Source organism: Lissotriton vulgaris, chromosome 1_1 (assembly GCF_964263255.1).
Source record: "Lissotriton vulgaris chromosome 1_1, aLisVul1.2, whole genome shotgun sequence".
NCBI lineage: Eukaryota > Metazoa > Chordata > Amphibia > Caudata > Salamandridae > Lissotriton > Lissotriton vulgaris.
In genome coordinates, this window is record NC_141685.1 from 1,385,686,430 (window position 1) to 1,385,700,933 (window position 14,504).

Consider the following 14,504-nt stretch of genomic DNA (forward strand, 5'->3'; position numbering starts at 1 on the left):
AAACCTGAGCAAGACAAGGAGAATAAGTAACAAAAAGAACCCACAGAGGAACTGGTTCCTCAGCGGCATTAAAAGTGACCCAGCTTGTGAGTACCAGTATTTAGGAGTTACATTCGTCAAGGAAGGGCCTTTTTGGCACCAGAAAGAGGAAATAAGAAGGAAAGATCTATTGACCGCCATGACGATGAAAAACCTTGCAAACCAACTGATGGAACTGACTTTGACCCCATTACTGAAGGTAGTCCAGGCCAAACTTCTCCCCTCGATCACTTGTGGTAGTGAGGCAATGCAGGGAAGAGACGCTAAAGAGCAGGATAGCACGCAGGTTAAAGCTTATAGAACTATGTTCTGCCTCCCGCTTTATACATCACCCGCTCAATTAAGGCTGGAGTTCGGCCTTCAACAGCAAGTCTTAGCCAGGTACGGCGCTTACATCATCTGTTTGCATAAGATAAGAAGTGCCACTATAAACACGCTAAACTATCTGTTGTGGCATGGCATACAACACAGGGAGTTCTCTCAGGCAAGAAACCACCTTCAGTTCGCCTTGGAATCTACCAAACTCTCTGGTCTTTGGGATGCGCATCTCGGCCACCCCAACTTCAAAAAAAAAGTCTGGAAAAACATAAAATTAATCTCCTTATTGGAGGACAAGGCGAGCTTCTAGAAAATATCTCATGCCTGGATGACCCTCAACTCCGACAAATCACTCATCCCACAACCATACTTTAATCAGGGCTATCCCAGAGCCATAAAAAAGAACCTTTTAAGGTACAGACTGGGGATTCTTCCATGCACCCGGCATCTACCTTCATGGCTGAGGACAAAAGGACAAAATACTTGCATGCTGTGTAACATCAACAATGGCGACATTCTTCATTTAATCTGCCTATGCGAACAACTGCACCAAGCATGGCAACAGTTCCTTAAAGAACTCCTTAAACAGAAAGGCATCCACACCAGAACGCAAGCAGTGCTGGCCTGTTTAAACGCAACAAATATCAAACTAAACTGCAGATTGGTAAAATTTCTGATGGTGGCTGAACAAAAAATGCCAAAAATACCGAAAATTGTTATACAAAGCCCACCACCACAAGCTGACCAGCAGATGGGTAAAAGGACTTAGCGGAACCTTATCAAGGATGCCTACCAGCAGCAGAGGGACAAATCTTGTAACAAGCAGAGTCTATTTGAAAGATGCGACAAATGGACAGCAGGGTTGTAGTCATGAAAATCTGAGAGATGTACATTACAGCATCCAGCGATTCAATGACTTTCTCTAATTAGCACAACTGAACTGTGATTTTAAACTGAAATTATTTTTCTCTCTTTATTGGTTTTAAACATGGATGATTTAGGAATTTTGTGATGGTATTATTGCAACAGTTTTAATTAACTATGCAAAAATAAAATAAACTTGCTCCTTCAATCACTCTCTTCTTCCTCACAGGGCAGACTGGTCTTGTCAAGCAGGCAGGTGCTGGTGCTCCAGGCAAGGTTGTATTAGTTTCCCTGCATAATGTCCTTTCACCCACCAGAGAGTCAAGCTGGCCTGGGCCCTTAGTCACAGACAAAAGTCTTGATGAGCTTCTCCTCACACAGCCCGTCTGGCTGCTCAGGAGATGACAAAGTTTGGGGTCTCAAATTCCTCTATTTACAGTCCGTTTCCAGACACACAATTGTAATTTAGTAATTTAGTGTCTGAGTCTTTGAGGTTTTATTTGAGGGTTCTGCTTCTTTGAAATTAACTGCTTTCTCCTTTCTTCTTCCTCTTGGGGGATTTTGGTCACAGAGGGCAGGACTCCGAAGCGGACTAACTCACTACAAGATTCATGTTCAAGTTCACATCTGGATGTCAACAACAGTGATATTTACATCAAAAGTTTACAATTGGGGTCATAGCCCTACTCTCTATGATACCCTTTTCAGCCCCATCTCTCTCTTCCTCAGATGTGTCTAGGCTCCTAACCTTGTGATCTATCAGTGAATCAAAGGGCCCTTTGAAATGCACACAAAGAGCCTGGCTTCCATCCTCCATTGCATGTCCCTCCCAGCTTACAGCCATGCAGCAATACACAAATCTGCCTTTGGGGATTCCTCCACTCTTCATGTTTCCCACCAGGCAGGTCTGGGCTTCCCAAAATGGAACCCAATGTCCTCCATGTAATGTATCAGTGCAGGCACACTTGCACTTAATGTGCATTCACAGTATACTTACTGCACATCACTGTTATCCTCATGTATTATACCACCACAAGCATAACTACATGCAACAAACGCATTTAGTCTGCACACACTGTTAGTACTGTAGCCTTTCTGTATTGTACACGAGCATACCATTCTAAAAACACACACTGCCAGCATAAACACTGTTTGACTTGGCCCTTTTTGCAGGGTCATCCCTGAACCTTTTGCCTTCCTCCGGTATTGTTCCTGACCTGTTTTTGTTGGTTTTATGACTCTGGGCACTTTACCACTGCTGATTAGTGCTAAAGTGCATATGCTCTCTGTGTAAATTGTGGTTATGGATTAGTGATTCCATGATTGGCATATTTTATTTACTAGTCAGACCATAGTACAGTGCACAGTGTATGCCCAGGGCCTGTACATCAAATGCTGCCAGTGGGCTGCAGCATTGATTGTGCCACCCACCGAAGCAGCCTGTAAAATGTAACTCTGGCCTGCCATTGCAGAGCCTGTGTGCAGTCTGGAACTGCCACATCGACTTGGCAAGTGCACACATCTGCCAGTCCCTAACCTTACCTTTACTTACATGTTGGTCACCTCTAAGGTAGGCCCAAGGTACCCCTGTGTGTAGGGTACATAATATGTGAAGGGTGGGACATGCTCTGATGTGTGTAGCATGTCCTGATAGTGAATTACTGCTAATTACGTTTTTCACTATTGCAAGGCTACCTGCTCCCATAGGATAGAACGGGAGTTTGTTTATAACATATTATAAACATATCTGCTCCTGGGAACAAGGTGAAAATACAGTTTCAGATGCCTGGACCCAGAATGTTAAAATACATCTTTCATTCAGGGCAATTTTTACATTCTGTGTTTAAAATACCACTTTTAGAAAGTAGGTATTTTCTTGCTTAGCCATCCAGTATGCCACTGCTAGGTTTGTGTATATTGCATGTCCGGCTTTGGAGTGTCAGGGGCTGGGGAGGAGCAGTGGCTCCAGAGAGCCTGATAAGTCCGGGCTGGGCTGAATAGGCCTGGCCTACATTTAGAGTGGTGGGAGGAGTAGCACTTGCACCTAAATAGGGCTGTTCCTGCCTTCCACAATGATGGATCCACCCCGTGGTGTGTCTGGAGCCAGGGCTCACACTGACAATGGAGGTTGTTGTGCACTTGCAAAGTGCCCCACAGAACTGGTTTTAGCTGGGTGCAGACACTCTCTGCCCTCCGAAAACAAAGGATTTTTGTGTATAAAAGGAAGGGCCCAGACCCCAGACTTTTAGATCACTTCTGGGAAATCAAGAGGAACCTTTGCCAAGGAGAAGAGCCAGAGACGCTGAGGAGGAACACTGCCCCTGTGCTGTTTGCTGCCTAGGGTTGGCCTGCAGTGGCTACTTGCTGCCAAGAAAAGAACTTTGTAGTTTGCTGTGTCCCCTGCTTGAGGAAGATCTCCAAAGGCTTGGAACTGAGCTATCCTCCTGTTTTGAAGACTCAGGGACACAATGACTTCACCACCAGCTCATCTGAACTGCCTTGCTGGAAGTTCTGACCTACAAAGAGATGCGTGCTGTTGTTTTGGACCTCTGGAGACTGGTGGGAGCTGGAAGAATCCACGCATCGTCCCGGATCATCGCATCGAGGCGCCAAGTTTGTTGCATTTTTGGGGGACACAGTAAGAAACTGACACATCACCTCTCCACACAGTAAGAAATCGACACACCACCTCCTCTCTGGTAGGAACCGACGCATCACCTCCCCTGCGCAGCAGTTAGGAACAGACGCATCACCTCCCCCGGAGCAAGTAATCGGCACATCACTTTCCCTGAGTAAAAGAACCAATGCATCACCTTCCCTGCAGCCAGTTTTGTTTGTTTGCGTGATGCATCCCAGGTACTTTGTGTGAAAGGTGTTGCATCTGCAATTTGCTTTGAACTGAACTATTTCTACCATATGAAAGTCTAGACTAGAACAGATTCCTCAAATTATGTTCTAAGTGGGAAATGTATCGTGAATGTGACTGGCTTCTGGTGGCTACATTTATCATGGCTACATTTATCATGTTATTTTGCTGCATTCAATCTATTACTCTGGTATAGTGTAAGCTCAGTGTTCAGTACCTACAAAGGCAGCTTGAGCTACTTCTAAATATATTTCCATTGAACATGCTAGTGGCAGCTATGTTTTCTCTGCCTGTGTGTCTGCATGCTTCTAGTTACTTCCTCAACACATTCACTTGAGCTAGAGTTTAACTTTTGATTTGAACTTTCCTCTGTCACTTGCTTTGTCTTCAGTTTAGGACATAAAAGACTAAAGTTTTGGCATAGTCTCTTCAATAAGTATGCTTGCCGACCTTAGTGTCTAGGACTTTACTTTATTGAATCTGGGCTAATTGCTCAGCAACCAAATATTCTCATAGTTTTATTTTACTTACATACAAACGAAAACTGACTTCAGTTCCTCCTCACAACTTCACAGAATATCCATCGATTATTCCACTCCTATCCTGTGCTTAGTTTCTTTTTAGCAATTGCGAATCTGTCCCTTCGCTGGATACATTTCAAGGCAACCTGCCTTTGCTTCATAGACTGATCCTTGCTCATGGTTTCTTGGATGTGCAAGGAGTCTCTGTCCAACTTTCTATCTTCACAACTCTCTGGGAAGCATTGGTTTGTAAATGTTATGGAATGTGTGCACTATTGAAAACGAAAATGGCCAAGTAACCTCTTGGAGTGTGTGTGTTAGCTTTGGAAGAGAATGGTATGTTGGGACATTGCTTGTATTGCTGTGTTAGTGCAGAAGTTAGCAAATTGAGGAAAGGCCTATTGGGTTTGCTAATCCTTGTTTGTTGTTGCCAAAAGAGACCTGCTGAGTGCCAAGTCTGTACCCACGGGGTTCAAGTTGTACCTCAATGGTCCACAGGTCTAAACGAGTCCTCAGTTGCTTAAGGTTCCTTCAGAAGGGACACAGCTTTACAGTTTGGGCTGGATGTTTGTTAATGGAGCAGCTAGAAAAGGGGTTTGTAAATGGGTGTTTCTGTCTTTAGTGGAGTGGAAATTTGGCCAGAGTATATACCTGTGGCTGAAAGTAATTTGAGCATGTTTTTTTCTAATGGTCGGGGGAATACCACAGAGTTATCTAAAAACTCAGTGAGAATCCGCAGAGTTCAACGAGCGGTGGAGTTCGGTACGTCGCACTGATATTTATCACCAGAAGCTTGTCCCCATCTGGAAAATCAGTGTGAACGACACCAAGCAGCGAGCTGGAGGGTGCTGCTGCTTTCTGCCACTTGAGTGGGCAAAAACCTATGAACTCGGCCAGAGGAGCAGTTTTTACTGCCCACCCCTTGTTTTTTTCCAGTGGTTCCATTGCTTGCCACTGTTGTTCCTACCTTCCTGGCAGGTATTACTACAGTTGCCACGGCAGGGCTTCATGAGGTTGTGGTATCTACTACTGTTCCTGTTGTGGTTAAAATTGATTGTAACCATAGGAGGTGTCCCTGCCTTGCTGACAACTGTTTTTGCTAACGACGTCCCTTTAATACTGGCAGTTGTGCTTACTTCTGGGTCTTTTAAAAAAAAATTGCAATTGCATCAACTGTTGTCAATTACAATTGCATCAACTGTTGTCACTGCTATGGTCACAGCGCTGATGGAAACTGGCAACAGTGTGTGTTGGTCTCAGTTATTCTTTCAAGTCTTGTTTTAGCTGTTGTTGATTCGGTTGTGGTTGCCCTTGCCACTTCAGTTAATGCTGATGTGGGTCAAGCTGTGATAAGAACTATTGTTGCTTCTGGTTTTTGGTAGTAGCTCTACTTTCTACTTCTGTTGCTACTGACGCCATTTAATTATTTCCAGTTCTGTTGGCAAACTTTGAGTTTAATAAAGTGTGTTAATTGTTCTTTTGTGTGATCCCTGTACATATTTTGATGCATTATTGGACATCAACTAATACTTTGTAATTTCTTTCAGAAGTTTTGTTTGTGAGTGAAAAAGTAGGTTATTTATTTCCCATATTTTGTGTCCCCTTCTAGCTTAATAAGCAGCAGTTACAGACGATCAAGGATCGCTTCCAGTCCTTCCTGCGCGGGGACACGCACATTGTGGCCGATGAAGCATTTTGCAATGCAGTTCGAAGTTATTATGAGGCAAGTTTTTTATATTATTTCTTTTTCAAGTTCAAAGTAAAGGTAACCTTTTATATTCACTTCTACTTGAAATTTCATATCTAGTGTTGCAACATTCTTAAGGCATTAATTTATCTAAAATGAACAGGCGCCCCCGCGCCTAGTGGAGGGGCGCCCCTAGTGGCGCCATGTGACTGATCCCCTTAAAGGCTGGTTAAGGGGGCGTGTGAGTAAGGAAGGATGATGATGTCATCAGGGCATGCAGGATTGTAGGGGAAGTTATTTAAGGCCGCGCCCTGGGGTATTCGGCCTCTTTGTCCCCTCAGTGCTCTGTTGTAAATAGGATGGTGATAGATGACAGGATACCTCTAGTTGATTACATGTAGATTTATTGTAGGACACAGCTGAGTACACAACCTCGCCAGCTGATCTGAGCCAAGGAAGCGTGGTGACAAAAGTAGAAGAAAGCAAAGTATGAAAACAGAGCATGGACAGTGGTCTTGCAAGTAAAGTCAAATTTGCAAGATGAACAAAATGTTCACAACCGGGACAAAGGTCCCAGGTGAGAGTCTCGACAGAAGGTCTACATCGGGGACAGAGGTCCCAAGTGAGACTCTGGATAGTAAGTTCACAACGGGGACAAAGGTCCTGGGCCCATGTGAGTCTCTGGACGTTAAGTCCATAATGGGGACAGTGGTCCCAGGTGAGAGTCTCTGTGATAGGTTCATTACGGGGACAGCTGTCCCATGTGAGACTCTGGATGGTAAATCCACAACGGGGACAGAGGTTCCAGGTGAGACTCGGGACGGTGATTTCACAATGGGGACAGAGGATCCACGTGTGACTCTGGACGGTAAGTCCACAACGGGGACAAAAGTTCCAAGTGAGTGTCTGGACAGAAAGTCCACAACGGGAACTGTGGTCCTAGGCCAGAGTTTGGACATGAAGTCCGCAACGGATGCAAAGTCAGTAAGCCCGTACTTGGGACAAAGGTTCCAAGATTTACAGCGAGGATGGACTAATCCATCTTTTGGAGTGAAAGCTTCAAGAAGGAAAATGATTTTCTTTACATCGCTTGTGATACTGCTCTTAGTAATCTTCAGGAGTACCTATGTTTGGAATCTTCTAAGTTTATGTAAGAATGTGGTATCTTTTTAGCATGAAGGCGTTTGTTGAACTCTATCTTCAACTCGGAGCCTAAAGTGTTGCTGGACGGAAACAGATTTTGAGAGAGTGGACTGTTTCTTCCTGTTTTGCTGGACAAAGACAGTTTGGAGGGAGTGCACTATCTTTTTTCCTGTTTTGTCAGTCTAAGGGGAGTAGGTAGTGGTGATGCCTATTAGTTGTTTTAAGTGTTGTGTCTCGCCTCACACTTCACTTTTACACTCTTTGCCCAATATGCTCTTTTGCCTTCATGAACTAAGAAATTAGTTCAAGTCGTCTTAGACCTCCTTTCTGTTGTTATTATTATTGTTGTTGTCTCCCATGCATTAAGCTTTATTTTTATGTTTGTTTCGTTTCTTTTCTGTAAGGAGGGAGATGTGTTGCACATTGATTCTTTTGTAATATGGCTGACTGTAGTCTTTAGTTCTTCCTTAGTGTTTTCACCTTCTCAGCTTTCCTGTATACCTGTGTGTGTTCTAACCTGACCAGTGTGTTCTACCAGTGTCAGTTGATGGTCTGGTCAGCTGGCGAGGTTGTGTGCTCGGCTGTGTCTTACAATAAATCTACATGTAATCAACTAGAAGTATCCTGTCATCTGTGACCATTTTATTTACAACATGCTCCAGCAAGCAATAGAGGTGCGCCGTTGATGTGGAGCAAGGTTTCCGGTCGGCGGTGTGCAGTGTGGCACAGGAGTTTTGAGGGGGCCTAAGCGTAGCGTTTAGTATATGTTTAGTGTAGTAGGTGTTTTAGTTTATGTATTCAGTTTATACTTCTAGGCGTTTAAAATGCCTTTGCGCCACATAGAAACGGTGGTCAACTCAGTGTAGGCCTAGCAGGTCCCGACGCGATATGTGGGGGAAGCGCCCTTGTTTTCACTGCTGGAGCGGTGGGGTGGCGTTTAAATTAGTTTCTTTAGTGAGTTAAAAGCGCTGTCGCGCTGCATAAAAGCAGGTTTCAATGCAGGGTATGCTGTGATAGACGGGGCATGTGCCCGTGTTCTCACTGGGGGGGGGGGGGGGGGGCGTACTGGCCCCTCCGCACATAACAAGCGGGCAGCTGCTATTTATCCGAGTACGATGGCGAAGGGGAAGGGCAAGTTCAAGTAATGTCATGCCTGATGTACTTAATGCCTTTGACAGGTTGATGAGGCTAAAGCATGGTGCTGTGAATAATTGTATATATATCCTAACAGGATTGTTTTCTCCTACTGGTCGGTGAAGAATTACCTGGTTTGATGTGAATAAAAGGCTACGCCCTAGACAACATATTCTAACTCTGAGAGTTCTTGGGCATAGCTCGGTGGAAAAATGTTTGAAATGGAGAAGGGTGAATGTCACATTGTGCGCATACAATAATCTGTTATTTGTAATCTTTGCTCTGTAATCAAATGGCAGTACCCTCCCCCTTTCTCTGTTTATTATAGTACAAATGTCTTTACAGCGCTTTACTGTTTTCATCATGCGTTATAATAAAAAGTATGTCTAATTGCCCTGATTTCATTTTCACAAAGAAAATAATAATTATACTGACATTTTTCGATTACTGGAAAAGCACACTATTATATTGTGGTTCAATGTCTTACAGAGAGTACAACAGCGGTTTTACGATGCCGATGTGTGTTCGAGAGCCTTGACGGTGTGTGTTCGAGAGCCTTGAGTCCAATTGTCCACTTTGCCCATGCCTTAAAATGTATTATGACTTGTTGAAGTTGTGTGTGTAAGTCTCTATGTTTAGGGAAACTTGCTTACCCACCTCCAGTCCTGTACGTGGGGGGTGTGAGGCCATGAGAATTCATTTTTGTGATGCATGACTGGCTGTTTGGAAAGCACTCTAGTAGGTTGCTGTCCAAAGATATGGCTCACTTCCGAGTGCCTATTGTCTTTATATCAATGCACGAAGATTGTTGCATGGTTAGCTTGACGTTATATAAGTAAATATGGCATACTGTAAAAAGTAATCTTTTGTCTATTAGGTTCGAGTATGACAAATGCTGTAATAGACTTGTATGTGTGTAACATAATGCTGGAGTGCACTATATGGTTGTGTTGTAGGCTATCCTGACATGTGGAAGCTGTGGAATAGTGGCATTAGTGAATGCTGCTGTTTGCATAAAGGCAATTCCCTCTTTTGGAGTCTATTACAACTCTTGCAGTTTAGGGAACTGTCATGCGTGACTCTCATAGTAAGCCTCTACTGTTTACATCTATTTCTAAATCTGATAAGTCGCTGCTATGACATAGCAACAGTTGATAACAAAACTCGATACCCACTGTTGCCATTTCATAAAGGCCTACTAGGCTGCCAGAACTCTATGAGACCCTCTCAGTGCAGTGCTTCTTGGCTGTTTTCACCGAAAGCTTAAAGCACAGCTAAAGGAGGGCGAAGGAAAGCAGGGAAGGTGGTGGGGGTTGGTTGAGTTTGGCAGGCAAGGTACTTAATTTATACATTTAGGTGAGGAGGAAAGAATATGTTATGTATAGCTTCCCCATTATTCCTGTGCCACTGCATAGTAGTTGAAAGCCGGGGCAAATGATTATGGAGGCCAAACATGGCATAAAAATATATTTGAGCAAAAAGTGAATTATGGGTTGTTTTTCTTCTTTAGCTTCTGAGTGACACACACAACTCTAGCTTTGTTCTCGTTGTCTATTTGATATCACACAGAACTCCTCTGTGAAAAACATCCCTGGATTTTAGTGAGACACATCTAAAATTCTATGTATGGCTCTCACTGAGAGGCATTAGTGTGAATAATGGATTCTTTATCTGATAATTCACTACTGTGTTGTAGGGATGGTGAGTTACTGATCTCTAAACTCACTGTGGCTATATACCAAAGGAATTCCAGGCTGCTGTGGCTGGGGTTTATTAGAGCCCATCAGAGCAGCTCTGGAATGCAGGGGGCACAGCTTCTGAAGGGGAGGGAAGGGAAGAAACAGGGAGTGGTGGGGGTATGTGAAGGGATGTCAGCTATTTTTTTAAATTTGGGACAGGAAGGAGAGGCTCCCTCATTAGTCCTCTGTCCTCTGCAGCAGATTAAAGTAGGGGCAGATGATTGGGGGAGGAGGCATACTTCACATAAAATTATAGATAAGAAAAAAATTAATTATGAGAATGTTTTTCACCTCGGGTTCTGAGCGACATCATATACAGTTCGCGCTTTGCTCTCACTATTTCCTGTCACTCAGAAATCCTCTGTAAAAAATATCGCTATAATTCACTGTTATCCCTCCATATTTCGATATATTCCTTGTTTCAGTCAATCACTGAACCATGAAAAGGAGCACGCAAACCATGCACAAGGTCAATAGTGCAGCTGTGATTCAATTTTGTCTTGTACTTGGGCATTATAGACTCACTGGATCAATGGATAGCCACCTCACTGTTAAAGATGCAAATATTACCAGTACAGTCAGGAAAATTAGCAAAAGATAAAAAAATCACGAAAATTAGCATCTATGCGGCTGATGTGTAGATGCAAACTTATGCATTTACATGCACCTCTGTCTTTAAAAGTAGGTTATGTTGTAGGGAATGCATGAGATGCCGGATGATTAAACTTTGACTTTTTGTAAGTGTGTGGTCCACTCTAATCTCTCTGAGATTAGCCAAAAGTTTCCTATTTAACTAGTAGCAACTGGCCAACTGTGTATGTTTAAAATGTTCTTCCCTCCTCTTACATATTGTTTTAACCTAGGGAATGGAAGCAGGGTGGAGTGACCACGTGAAGCACACAGTGCAATAGGCCCCCTGGGATCAGGCCGTATCATTAGGTCATTATTTGGGGTGAAGGAGACCCACCACGCCCTGGAGCCCCCATGCCACTCACCTGCTGAGCTAATGATAGCTATGCTCCTACAGAAAACTTATCTCACGGGATGGCAGTTTGTCTTGGAATCCTTGGCAAACCTTTCTATCTGGGATCATCCAAGAGAGGATGTGATCCCCGTGTCATTTAGTAATGTTGGATACAGTTTGTGCCACCATGGAAGTCTTGTTTAGTATCACCACCCCAGTGACTAACAGTTTAACTTTATGCATCACATGCACTCTCTGTATGAAATTACTATAGACAGGAGTACAGGCCAGTGAACCTCTACAAGGAGAGATTACTTCTCATAGACAGAGCAACAATAAACAATAAACAATATGCACATCATGGATATACACAATCCTAGTTTGAAAGTAGAATAACTAATATAGTTTTCCACCCCAAATGAAGGCCAGGTAGGAAGCTCTAGTTGTAGCAGATATACAGTGACATTGCCCCGTGAACCAAATTAATCACTTTATGACAGTCAATGTTACTTGTCTACTCATCCAAGCCATCTACACATAGTGTTTTCCCTATTGTAATCATGTAAAATATTCTACAGGAGTCCATCTCTTTAGTGCAATTTAGTAAAACCTTTGCTCGGAACGTCCGATGAAAAGGCAGAGGGTGGCTGTCAGAAGCTGCAGCTATGTATCGAACAGCAACAACATACTGCTGGAGCTACCATTATGCTGTCCACATATTGCTAAAGACAGCACTTCAGCTCTTCTTTGCCATCGAAGTTGCGATCTCAAGCTTCAAGTTCATCCAGCGTCTTGGTGATACAACTCTTATAAATAAGACATCCAGTACTGAAAAGGAAATGTTTGTTCTGTGGATCCAGTACACACAGATCTACTCTTTGGAGACTACAGTCTCTTATTGCAGTCTGGTATTTCTATCAGGGTGAACGATTAAGCTATTTGCCAAACTAGCGACTTCTTTATTAGCATTGGTAGATGTTTCTTTTGCTTTAAACAAATAGGTCACCAGCAAGTGTGACAACAGGATACCATGGCTCATTGTGTAATCTTCCTTTTTGACACCGCCTCAGAATTTCAGAAGGTGTGAGTATTTTGATCTGGCCCACCATTAGACCCCATTTGTCAACATCTATTGACATGGCTTTGGCATTAGCATCTCGTCCCCTTTGTAGCACATAATCATTTATAGACTCATAACAGATGTTGCAACATGTAGATGGTGGGTATCTAACAAATGGAAACCTCCTGTGTTAGGGTTTTTTTTAGGGACTATTCAGCATGCTGAAAGATCCTCAGGGACTTCTGGGCTTTAAAAGAATGGCTGAAATGTGTGCAAACCTAACATTAAGTTGTGAACTATTTCTTCATTTTTAATTAAGTCCTGCACAATCAGTTTGATGCCATGAGCCGTGCATCACATTCTGTGTGCTCCATCCGCCATGCCTTTGGCAAAGTTATTGCTATTGTGAGTGGCCACACATCTAATCCCAAGACTGTGGGTTGGAGCCTTTTGTTGACTTTGGTATTGAATTCTACCAGGATGTTGGCAGCTGTGCATGTTTACTCCACAGGGAATACTGAAACAGAGACTCCCATTGTGCAGTGATGCACATTTAGTCTGTATCTTGACAAATGGTCCACATGTATTTAGTGAGATGTATGCACTGCACAGTACTCTCATTGCCTTAGAAATCAATTCTAACATTTCACGTTGCAGCTTTGGCATAGAGATAGTTGAAAAATAGGTCTGGCTTTGAACCTTTCATTTTGGACAAAAGGCTGCCACAAATGCCATAAACCCCTCTCATTTCACCAAAGTAAATGGGAAAAGGTGAATTTCCATCATGTTGACCAGTCCACTGTATAAAAGCGGACCAGATTACAGTTTTAGTGGCACAGCATATCCTTGATGAACATAGATATGAGAGTACTTTGTTTTTTCTGACAGTTTTGATGTTGATCCCACTGCAAGTGTCTTCTGTGGAAGTAGTCTGCTTAGATTTCTACTGTACTATCACATCTGGACTACGCAAATGCTTTCTACCTAGGTCTTCCCAACTACCTAGTTAAGCGACTCCAGATGGTACAGAACCATGCCGCAAGGATAATTCTGAACCAACCAAGGCGTCAGGCAGCCACCCCCCTCCTTAGGAAACTACACTGGCTCCCTGTAGTCCAGCGCTGTGCCTTCAAGACTGGCTGCATAATCTTCAAGTCCCTATACTGTAAAACTCCATCATTCATCAACAACCTGATTTCCAAATACACCCCGTCCCGCAACCTACGTTCACTCCATCAGAACCTCCTGCAGTCGCCTTCTTTCAATCTAAAGCGCGCAGGAGGTCGTAGGTTTGCCACCCTCGCTTCCTGCTTGTGGAATTCTCTCCCGGTGGAGATCCGGAATTGTCAAGACCTCCTCTCTTTCTGGAAAGCCTTGAAGACCTGGCTCTTCAGACAAGCATTTTCATAATTCACTCCCCTCTATGTTCATGTTATTGCTGATCACAGCGCCAAGCAACCAATCGGTGATAGCACGCTCTAGAAATATTTTAATAACATAACATAACAGATCCTTTGGGGTGACCACAGTATCCCCATCTTCTTTGTGCCTAGCAGAGTTTGCTGATGGTGCTGAATGCATTCTGTAAGCAGCTAAGTTGCTTATCATGTCAATGACGTCATATTTTTCTCCATAATCATTACTGGGTTTGTGTGAAATCATGCAGTTTGTTTTTGACCAAAAATGTGAAATCTCAACAAAATTAAGCAAAATTATGTGAAATTCAAATTAGTCATTTAGTAATGTATTTTAGCCTGTAATGCGGCCATGTCCTTTTTTGCACAAGGATGCATTACACACATTACACTGTTAACCTTCTGAAAAACAAACATCCAATCGTTTGAAGAAAGCTGGCAAAAAACATTGGGGTTCTTGAGAGAGGAGTACCAGAACAGATAGGTTATAATTAGACCCGGGTAAAATTACAACTACACTCGTATAATTTACATAATTTCTCAAATTGTGTGACCTTACACAGGGTGTATGGTAATATTCCAAAAATTATACTGATACGATATGCAATGTAATTATGCTGCTGCTTGCGGCAAAATGATAATGCAAGAGCATGGGAATAATGTAAACAACCAGCCACTAACCTCAACCCCTTGGTAGCTACGACATAGATCAGACAGGCTTAACTTAGATATAATGTGTAAAGTATTTATGCAG

General features: G+C 43.1%; 1 protein-coding gene across 2 annotated transcripts in view; it reads left to right on the forward strand.

Annotated features, from left to right (window-relative positions):
- Positions 1 to 14,504, forward strand: part of CADPS2 (calcium dependent secretion activator 2) — a 2,357,592-nt gene that overhangs the window by 360,011 nt on the left and 1,983,077 nt on the right. For both annotated transcript variants that reach the window (XM_086966845.1, XM_086966848.1), the window contains exon 2: positions 6,218 to 6,331. In XM_086966845.1, the coding sequence (XP_086822971.1) occupies positions 6,218 to 6,331 (114 nt within the window). The remainder of the gene's footprint in view (positions 1 to 6,217; positions 6,332 to 14,504) is intronic.